The sequence below is a fragment of the Scyliorhinus canicula genome, chromosome 9 (assembly GCF_902713615.1).
Source record: "Scyliorhinus canicula chromosome 9, sScyCan1.1, whole genome shotgun sequence".
Lineage (NCBI taxonomy): Eukaryota > Metazoa > Chordata > Chondrichthyes > Carcharhiniformes > Scyliorhinidae > Scyliorhinus > Scyliorhinus canicula.
The window spans coordinates 59,212,565-59,222,336 of NC_052154.1; the positions used below are offsets into that span (position 1 = coordinate 59,212,565).

At 45.7% G+C, this 9,772-nt stretch overlaps 1 protein-coding gene across 5 annotated transcripts; it reads left to right on the forward strand.

Moving 5' to 3' along the window:
- Nucleotides 1–338: 338 nt before the first annotated feature.
- irx6a (iroquois homeobox 6a) lies at nt 339–9,304 on the forward strand. 5 transcript variants are annotated; one of them, XM_038806741.1, is made up of 7 exons: nt 339–667; nt 5,567–5,833; nt 5,981–6,090; nt 6,289–6,596; nt 7,009–7,590; nt 8,046–8,154; nt 8,667–9,304. In XM_038806741.1, the coding sequence occupies exons 2-7, from the start codon at nt 5,738–5,740 to the stop codon at nt 8,674–8,676; spliced, it is 1,215 nt and encodes a 404-aa protein (XP_038662669.1). In that variant the 5' UTR covers nt 339–667; nt 5,567–5,737; the 3' UTR covers nt 8,677–9,304. The 5 variants fall into 5 exon arrangements, with proteins under 5 accessions (XP_038662669.1, XP_038662667.1, XP_038662668.1 ...); XM_038806739.1 differs by lacking the exon at nt 339–667 and adding an exon at nt 2,528–4,664; XM_038806740.1 differs by lacking the exon at nt 339–667 and adding an exon at nt 2,530–4,664 and having other exon boundaries at nt 8,046–8,159.
- The last annotated feature ends 468 nt before the right edge of the window (nt 9,305–9,772 follow it).

Genomic DNA, 9,772 nt, shown 5'->3' on the forward strand with positions numbered 1-9,772 from the left:
CGAAAGCTAGTGTTTGAAACAAACCTGTTGGACTTTAACCTGGTGTTGTAAGACTTCTTACTCTTATTAAACAGACATGCTTGCTCACTTCCCCATTGCCGCAGTGAACTGCAATATTGAAATAAAACTTTGCAAGTGTTCAGAAGAAGAGGCAGCGTGTTAAAAGGTTAATAACAAGGAATCCAAACCTTGTTTGTCTCCTAGAAATTCAAAGTTGCAATTCCGAAGTAATAATGATTATAATCGAGCAAACGTGTTCATTGGACATTCTTGCTGGCGCTCTTTGTCACTGCGACTCCAAGTGCTCGGCGCCCTTGTGATTCCAATTGGTTTGTCACACAGAAACGGACATTGAGCATTGAGTAGGTATGGGGAGCGCGTCTGCTTTCTCAGACTTCATCTCCAGGTAGTACGAGTGATTCAGATAATCGATTAAGCCAGCTGACACGATCGGTGGACAGGTCGCAATGTGACGGAAATTCGAAGTGGAGTTATTAAAAAAAGTGACATTCATTTCCCTTTTGAAACATTTGAACTCACTCCTGCTTTGCCGCAACTGGTCAACATAAATTATGCAAAGCCTGTCCATGTTGCACTTATGCATTCAAACGCTCTCTCCAAGATGTGCAGCATCTGAGAGTGACATGAGCATGGACCACACCTTCAGGTAATGTGCGCGACATCTCTGTTACTTATTAACTAATAACACACTAGCGTGGCCCGTGCCGTTGTGTATTCACCCCCATTGTGCCTCTGGCCAGAATTGTTTTAAACACTGCCGCAAAACAAATGATAAGGTTCATTCGATTCAGTAACGATTTGTTTTCCTGAATTGAACAACGCAATCTGTAAATAAAGTTATTCATGATGTAATTGTTGTTGATGTGCGCCGCAAATGTTAAGAGAAAATGGAACGTGCATTATTTTAAAAGTTGTGGTTGCGCCACGAAGAGGAATTTAAAGAGGATTCTCGTAGAATAGGGGCAAAATAATCAAAGCAAAATATGAATGAAGAAGTCCCTCTAACACTACAGGTCTGGAAGCATGGGTGGAGTGAGGAACAGAGTTCCGGTCGAATAAGACTCTTCAGGCTGTTGGAGATTGCAAACACTGCTGTTCCTCTGTTCCTCCCTCCCCACATGCTGCTAGACCTGCTGCGTTTTGCAAGCACTTTGTTTTCATTTCAGTTTTCCAGCACCCGTAGCATTTTGCCTTTATTTACATCAACAGCTGCATCTGTTTGGTCTAATGGGTTTTGCTAATCCTACTTTTGATCTAAGGCCAAGTTCAAACAAACTATCCTAGTTTTAGCGTCGGTTCGCGTTGAACATCAATGTGACTGTGTTCTGACAGCACCAGTCAGCAGCTCTTCTCTTCCGCTTCCTTGGGACTTTCTCTCGCCCTTTCTCACAGAAGGGGATCGTTTTCTTTCTTTTGAATATTAGAATCCTCCGATGGCCATTCGTGTGTGGGCGTATGTGAAACCAGGCCAAAACACTCCTTCTGTTTATTTCCAGATGTTTACGATGTACAGCTTCACTGATCCCTGGAAACTGTTCGCTCCGCCTCCGCACTTCTCCTTGCAGACTGAGCTCCCAACTCCCTGACCTCCTGGGTCACCCTCTTTGAGTTTGGTGTCAGATGCTATCTGATTACCTTTATTTGAGACATTGGGACTTTTTCTTACACTGAGGGCGCTAGGCAAGTGCAAGTCGTTGCTGTTGTTGACCTCATCCATTTGGGGAACACCTAATAAATAGCTTCATAGGGGTGATTTGTTTGACGGTGGAGAAACCACCATAAATTGCAAATATTCCTTGCCAAATTGATTTATTACAATGCACTCGGTAAAGAACCGAAGCGGTCGTTATGATATTTGGAGGGCAATTAATTGGAGCTTGATCTACTTGTAAACCCCCTGAAAGAGCGGTGCTGGAGTTCCCACCCCCTGCTCTTTGATCGGATCAGACATTTGGCCACCGCATTGTTGTTGTGCAGCAGCTCACTTGCGCCACTGTTAGAGGAAGCTGGTAATTACTGCGGGTGGCGCTCCACAGGGGCTGTTAATAATAAGCAGACACGGGGGAGGGGGGGACAACACTTCACCAGCGCGACCCGCCAAGCGATAAGGCGCATTGAACGGATTTAACAGCACCTCGGGACGGGCAAAATAACAAATACCTAGCACCGTCCCGGCGCCAGTGACTTATTTACCCCCTAAACTCTGCTTAGAAATAAATAGCTGTGGTGTGTTGACTGCAGAAGTGTCCCGTTTCGCTGGTGAAAGTTTTACAACGGAGTTTAATCATCAATAACATGTTATTTTAGGTGGATTAAACTGGAGGAATGAAGTGGATTAAAACAGGCAGTCGGTGCAGGTAGATATCGGTTTGTGTTAAAAACTGGGGTTTGCAAAGGGGAGATTTAACCCATTGGTCACTGACAGCTGCCCCCCCCCCCCCCCCCCAAAGAAAATAAATGTTCCGGGCCTCGGAAAATAGCATTTGGCAGATAAACAGTTGAAAGAGCAAAGAAACTGCGAGATGGGGAGAGGAGGGGCCACCGATGCTGCTTGCAATATGGGCCGGGGTCTATTGTTCGTTCCAATAGAAATGGTCCCCGAAATGTGCGCGTTTTCAGGGTCGCAAGTCGGTGTAAAAGTTTGAAGATGATGGATATCCAGGCGACCTTACACCTCACGTAAAAGCCTACAGCACTTTCATTAATTGAAACATTTTTTCCCAAGTCGTTATTCTCGCCGGCCATAATTAGAGCAGAACAGATAGCTCCGAGTGACGAGCGAAAAAACTTTGGTGGATGGGAGCCGAAAGGCTGTTTTTTTTTCTACCCCCGCTGTAAGTCGTTGGTTAAACAAGTCCCCAATTTCCATTTGTTAATTGATGCAATTACGCATTGCGCGTAATGGGCACGCTAGTCTCAAGGCAGCCATCAATCACCCACCATTGACCTGTCAAAGCCATCTATTCATTTCTTTGGGGACCATTCTGGCTCTAATAGAGAAAAATGGATACATCATCGTCATTAATTAGTGACTGGCCCTTTGGCCATGGATCGGACGGTTTGAGAGGGAAGGAGTCCCTGGAGGACCCCCCCACCCCCAAAAAAACTCCTGATTATTAACTGCTGAAAGAGGTTAAACAGTCGCCTCCTGGGTAACTGCACACCTCCCTCGCCTGTTCTGTGTCAACTTGCACTTTAATTTACTGCATCTCCGCTCTGATTTTCATTCCGTTTGACGTCTTTCGAAATTTGTCCCCCCAATTCGCCGGGAAGGGGACAAAAAGACGTGCCATGGTCTGGCAGCAAATGAACCCATTATTATTTTTAAAATCCATTTACGGGACGTGGGAGTCGCTGGTTAGAGTTGCATTTGTTGCCCCGTCCCTAGTCGCCCTTGAGAAGGTGGCGGTGAGCTGCCTTCTGGAACAGCTGCAGTCCCTGAAGCGTAGGTACACCCCTTGCGCTGTTAGGGAGGGATTTTCAGGATTTTGACCCAGTGACAGTGAAGGAAGGGCCGATGTGTTTCCAAGTCAGGGTGGTGAGTGGCTTGGTGGGGAACCTCCGGCTGGTGGGTGCCCAGGTATCTGCTGCCCTGGTCCAAATTAGGAGTTCGGCATGTAGTCCACATTATGTAATACGTCAGCCGGACTGTATATATTCATCCCGATTCAAACTAATACTAAGTAAGATTATTATTTTTCAGGGGAGTAATATTGCTTCATAAAGATGGTGACACCCCGTTCTCCCACTGCGAATTTGATTGTCTCAAAACAATAAGGGATTGGGGTGATTAGAAACTGAGTGCTGAAATGACATTGAAAGTGACTACATGTGAAGATGTGATGTTGCACAGAAGAGATGTTTTAACTAGTTCCATTGCGATGAAGTTTTAGTGAGAGATGTCCAGATGTACTGATCCCCTGTGCGTTGGGTTAGAGACCCGAGGAGGGACATTTCCAGTTCTTGAACCTTCGGAGGCGATGAACCACCTTTTCATTCGCCGAGGGTCCCTCGACATTGTTGTCGCTGTGACCTTTACATTTCTGTGCATCATACACATATATATTTGTTTGGGGGGGAACTTGTAAAGTGACAACGAAGGCTCCCAGAGTGCTTGAGGGGCAGATGGGTGAATATCAGGAAGCAGGCTGCAAACATTAGAACAAGTGTAGAATGCATCCTAAGAATATTAGATGTTAAATACGATTGGCAAAGACACTGTGATATCCTTTCTGTCCTGTCGGCTCGGGATTAATGTGACGTCACTTTGAGACTCTTCCCAGCGATGAAATGCCGAAGAGAGGCAAATTCTACCAGCAGCAGCCTCTCGATCTGGCAGCACTTCCGTTGTGTCCTTTTTGTTTAACCCTAACTATAATCGATAATGGTGCCTTGAGATGAACACCGGTAAGCTCTGAAGTGCCAGTGACGGCGCCTGCCCCCACCTGCCCACTTCTAAGTGGAATCATTTATTATTATGCTGCAGGCCATGCCTGTACATTTCTCTGCAAGAAGGCGCATTTAGAATTAGGTTCTTTTTTTTCCTGGTCGCAATCAATCAGAAAGAAATATTTCCTGTGGTCGCGAAACGCGCGGGGATGTCGTTCCCCCAGTTCGGATACCCCTACAACGCCACTTCACAGGTAAGAGTGACAAGCCAGGACATTCGTTGAACCTGCAACTCTTGACTTGTCCTGTATTCTATCGCTCGTTAGTATTATTTTTTTTGGAGGGGGGGGGGGGGGGGTCTGTTTCACGTTCACTTTACAATACCTTATACCAATCCCCTTCCGCTCCCCCCTCCCCCGCAACTCTATTGCAGTCGCAATTTTCATATTTGATTATTCATTTGGTCCTCTTATTGTTCAGTATGCATTTGGCAAAAATGTTCTGCAAAACACCGTCACTCATTATTATTAACTTCTTCACTTCAATCTCACACCTACAACATGTCCCACAATGTCTGTACTATGTAAGATTATTTCTGCATTAGGTTCCCTGACCATCTTGAAACATTATTCATTTGCCCTGCACTGTACTGATGACATAGTTTCCTCCCACTGCTCGCGATTTCTTGTGAGTTTGGTTGCAGTTTATTGCTTTCTACTCCTTCCCCAACACCGATCCAAATTTCCAGACCGTACTCTTTCATCATGATTCGCACAATCATTATTTCTCATTTCTTATTGCCTTTTCGTATTTTCCTGCACGTGTTTGTGCCTTTCAATACTTTTATCTTCCTCTTAGGCATGCATCGCCAGGCATTCCACATTGACGTTCTTCTGCCCTGTTCCCTTAATTATTTACACTGTCATATTTCTACAATTCCACCGCATAACGGTGTCACGTAAATTCTTTTTCCAGTTGGCATCCCACTTTTTGCTGCTTTGGTCGTCTACTTTCAATGTATTTGGGTTCAAAGCATTTCGAATGCTGCGTCTATCCACCTCTGCATTTCCCCTACTCTTAAATAATGTTTGATTTGTTGATCCGTGTTGCGCTCAAATGACGGTTCCCCCCCTTTTCGTTCTTCTTCCCCGTCCAGTTTTTCGTGTCAGCCAGTCCCAGCACGGCGTGTTGTGAAGTCGGCTCCAGATCTGTGTCTGAGGGCTCCGCCGGGCCGGCCCAGGCTGCAATTTGCTGCCCTACTTCCTATGATAACAGACTGCTGGCCAACGCCAGGACGGAGATTAACGCAGCTGCCGCGGCGCTGGGTATGTACAGCAGCACTCCCTATGCAAGTGCAGCCAGCCAGGGCTATGGGAACTACCTTACATACAGCACAGACTCTCCTGCTCTCTACTCCTCGCTGGTGAGTAACGGCCACGGAGATGGCTTCAGTCCAACACCGTTCCTTTCTAGCGTTTAATCTGCTGAATCCGCCCATGTGTGAACTCTGTTTTCTTTTAAACTTCTGACTATTTTGTGTGTTCTCTTCCTCCATGCCTCCCTCCTACAGAATCCACAGTACGATATGAAAGATGGCACTGGGAGTTTGCACACGGGAATGGCTCCGCCAGCTGCCTACTACCCGTACGATCACTCCTTGGGGCAGTACCAGTATGACAGGTATGTCCTCTGGTCAAATAAATCACCCCACCCCCTTCAAAATAAAAGGAAAATGGTTTTATTTTATTGTGATGAGTGCGATGCATTTGGGGTTTGACCAGCTCCTCACTGCTATCAACCTGTGTTCTACCCCCCCCCCCCCCCCCGCCAAGTTAAGGGGTGATTTACTATTGGCCTTGAACTTCTCGGTCTTTGCAGATGTGGCACGGTGGACTTCAACGGCAGTAGCCGACGCAAGAATGCGACGCGGGAAACCACGAGCACGCTGAAGACCTGGCTGTTCGAGCACCGGAAGAACCCGTACCCCACCAAAGGCGAGAAGATCATGCTAGCCATCATCACCAAAATGACTCTGACCCAAGTGTCCACCTGGTTCGCCAACGCCAGGCGGAGGCTGAAGAAAGAGAACAAAATGACCTGGTCACCCAGAAACAAAGGAGGCGAGGACAAGAATGAGGGGAGCGAGAAAAAGGACGAGGAATATGGAGCAGATAGCATGCACAAAGGTGGGGGACCTCTCTCATGTTTGCAAACTCACTGGAATGTATTCATTGGGCACTGCCTGCAACAACGTAGATTGTCTTGAGTAAATGTAATTATATTGTTCAATAACTGAAAAAAACCATAACTGGGTGGAAGATGGCGATTTTGAAGGGACTCAGATATCTAACAGAAAATACCAACATATCATCAGTATATGAGCAAAGTTGATTCCCTTTTGATATCTGAATCTTGATAAGCCCATGTGCCATCCCTTACCACATTATGTGTGTGTGTGTGTGTGTGGGGGGGGGGGGTCATTGTTCAGGTTTGCTCTCAAATTTGGCAATTGAAAGGGACACCTCAAAAGTGGGAATGTTAGAAATAGTCAAATAAATCACAGAATGAAATGCTAATCTCTTTAAAATGTGCACACAGATGAGAAAGAATACAGAGATGACAAAGAGTTGGGGCTGAGTGATCTGGACGTTTTGGAAGATGATGATTTGGGGAAACTTGGCAGCAACCAAGAAAAGGCGCCAAGTGAGATCGGTCCGAGGCGAAGTTTGGTGGAGTGTGAGGGAAGTGACTGCAGTGTGTCGCCTCGAAGCAATCAGCACAACTTCTCCATCCCGATCAACCATTCCACCCTCAGGTCCGACCTCCCAGAAACGAGAACGGACAGAACGCCTGTGTCTGTGGCGGAGAGCAGTCTCCTGCAGCGCTTTGGGACAGTGGACAGGCCGAGGATTTGGTCTCTGGCGCACACGGCCTCCTCCAGTCCTCTGGCGGGGTGTCAGAGTGGCCAGGCCCGGACAGTGAGGTACTGCGCAGAGGTCAGGCCGACCCAAGGCTCGGTGAACCAGGTCGATGATATAATTTCACTCCGAGACTCCTCACACGCAGCCCGCATTCTGAGAACTTCTGCACTCAATTTGCAAACGCTTGTAGCCACTGGCCAGCTACACTGTGCTTCCTACTCTGCACTAGACAACTGCCAGTATACACCAGGGACTGAAGGTACCCGAACATTCACTGTGTCCCCTGTCGCTCCAGCTGTGTCTTAAAATGGTCAAAATTACAACTGAAAAGCAATACAGTAACAATCTCATATCCACCCAGCCACTCACTTTCCCCTCAGCCTATCTATTGTGTTATTTCCAAGATGTTAATTATCCCAACATTTTGCTTCTCTTACCTGGTGACTGTAACAGGGAACATACTTGGAAATCGCACATCAGTCAGGCAGAACCACCCGCTTCATACTGAACACTGCGGCACACAGATTTTACAAACTGCTGTGTTATTTTGTGATTTGTCACATTGTCCTAGTGTAGCCAAACACATGATTAACTAATTAGAGTCACACAATGTGCATCTTACCTATCTAGATCAGTGTGTGTGTGTATTCTCGAATAATGTGATCATTGGACGTAAACGTGTTGTAAAACGGATCGTGTGTGTGTTTTTTTTAGGGTTTTTGAGAAACGTGAAATCTGATTCAGGATCGGCAGATATTAGCGAAACGTGTCTGCTGCACCAAGAAGGGAAAGTGAGGACCGCCTTCAGAGCTGTGCTGAAGAGGTGAGGTAAGTGAAAGTTAATACTTCCCACTGCCCACACCCGTAACCCCAAACCTCCCAATTCGGGGACATCGTTTGGACCTTTGCGTCGATATAATGTCCTCTGGCAAAATGCACTGTAGGATTCAGTACAATATTTTACTTGATAAATCTGCTGATATTTGCAAATATTTATGTATTCCAGTGCTGACAGAAATAGGCCTAAATGTTGCTGAGCCTTCCTGAGGTTGATAGTTCCTTCCAAAGTGACTGGCTTGTTTTTTTTTGGAGGGGGGGGGGGGGGGGGGATAGCTCGCTTCGCCATTGGATGATTGTTAAAAATAATCTAACCTTTATATCATCTCATATTTTTAATTTATAATTCGATAAGTAGGCTATTGGTCTGGTCCACTGAGATATTTGGTAAACATCACATGCGTAATTACAAAGTTCTCAAAAACGCTTCGGAGGTCTTTGTCGATTTCTTGCACCTTCTAATTATTCGCTGTGTGTGCTTTTTTAAAACACAACCAGGTTTATTTAGGACAGAATGGCGCGAAGCAATTGGATGCTGCACAACTCCGTTATTTTCTGCACTAGTGACTTGACAATACACTGGAGATGAAACAGGAGCCGTTTCTTCCCGAGCACACATGGCGTTTGACTTTTCGAACGAATGCGCTTCGACGTAAACCAGGGGACAAGCACCAGGCTGGTGAAATGTCAGACATGTCGCTTCCAATCGATTTTTCCTCCCCCCTTGCACGAACTTATTTGCTCTAAGTCGAGTGAGAAGTCATGTCCAAGAATCAGGGGAGGCCGTTGGGCCGTTATACGAAATATACCTTAAAAATATTAAAGCACTTGATATCCTGCCACACATATCTCTCCCTGCTTTATACAGTTTCCAGTGGAGGACTCTGGTTACAGTTTACTCTTTGATTCAAAACTATTTTGCGTTTCACACAGATGATTCTACTTGTTTACATTAGAGTTCTCCTTCCCTCCTTCCTTCCCTCCCTCCCCAACCAGCTTTAATTTGTTCGTGCTGTGAAATATGAATAAATTACACTTGTCAAACCCATGTAACGTGATGATTGTGAAAACGGCAGAATCACCGTGACCTATTTAAAACGAAGGTATGTTTGATGCAATTAAATTAATTACACAAATCGCTGAAGCGCTACACAGATATTTTGTCCTTGTGAGAAATATTTTTTAAGAGTTCACATTAAAAAAAAAGTTCAATGTTGGGGTGGGGGGAGGGGGGACATTCTAACGATTTCGAAATGCCTGGCAGTTTTGGCGGATCCCTGAATTCTCAGGCAAGGAATAAGTACAATAGAACCAATTTTCAAATTTGTTAGCACACCCATCAAGAATCAGAAATCTTCTTCCGCAGCACTAATTGATAGACCCGGTGAAATATTTTACAATTGTGATTCCATTCCACATTTGCCCAAAATGCGCCTTGATCCAAGCTTGGAGTTGGCAGTCCCTGAAGTTTAAAAGTACGTTTTGCCAGGCTGCAAAATGTTCCTAATTGGCGAAATGCCAAGCGAATTATTCATAGCAGGTTAAAGCTCAATGAACGTTCATTGTGCGCGTATATACCAGAGAAGCAAAGCGACAACTTTCCC

Coding starts and splice junctions, on each gene's coding strand:
- irx6a (XM_038806739.1), top strand. CDS start 4,620: ATGTCGTTCCCCCAGTTCGGATACCCCTACAACGCCACTTCACAG. Junction 4,665..5,566: donor CCTACAACGCCACTTCACAG/GTAAGAGTGACA, acceptor TTCCCCGTCCAG/TTTTTCGTGTCAGCCAGTCC. Junction 7,591..8,045: donor GTATACACCAGGGACTGAAG/GTACCCGAACAT, acceptor TGTTTTTTTTAG/GGTTTTTGAGAAACGTGAAA.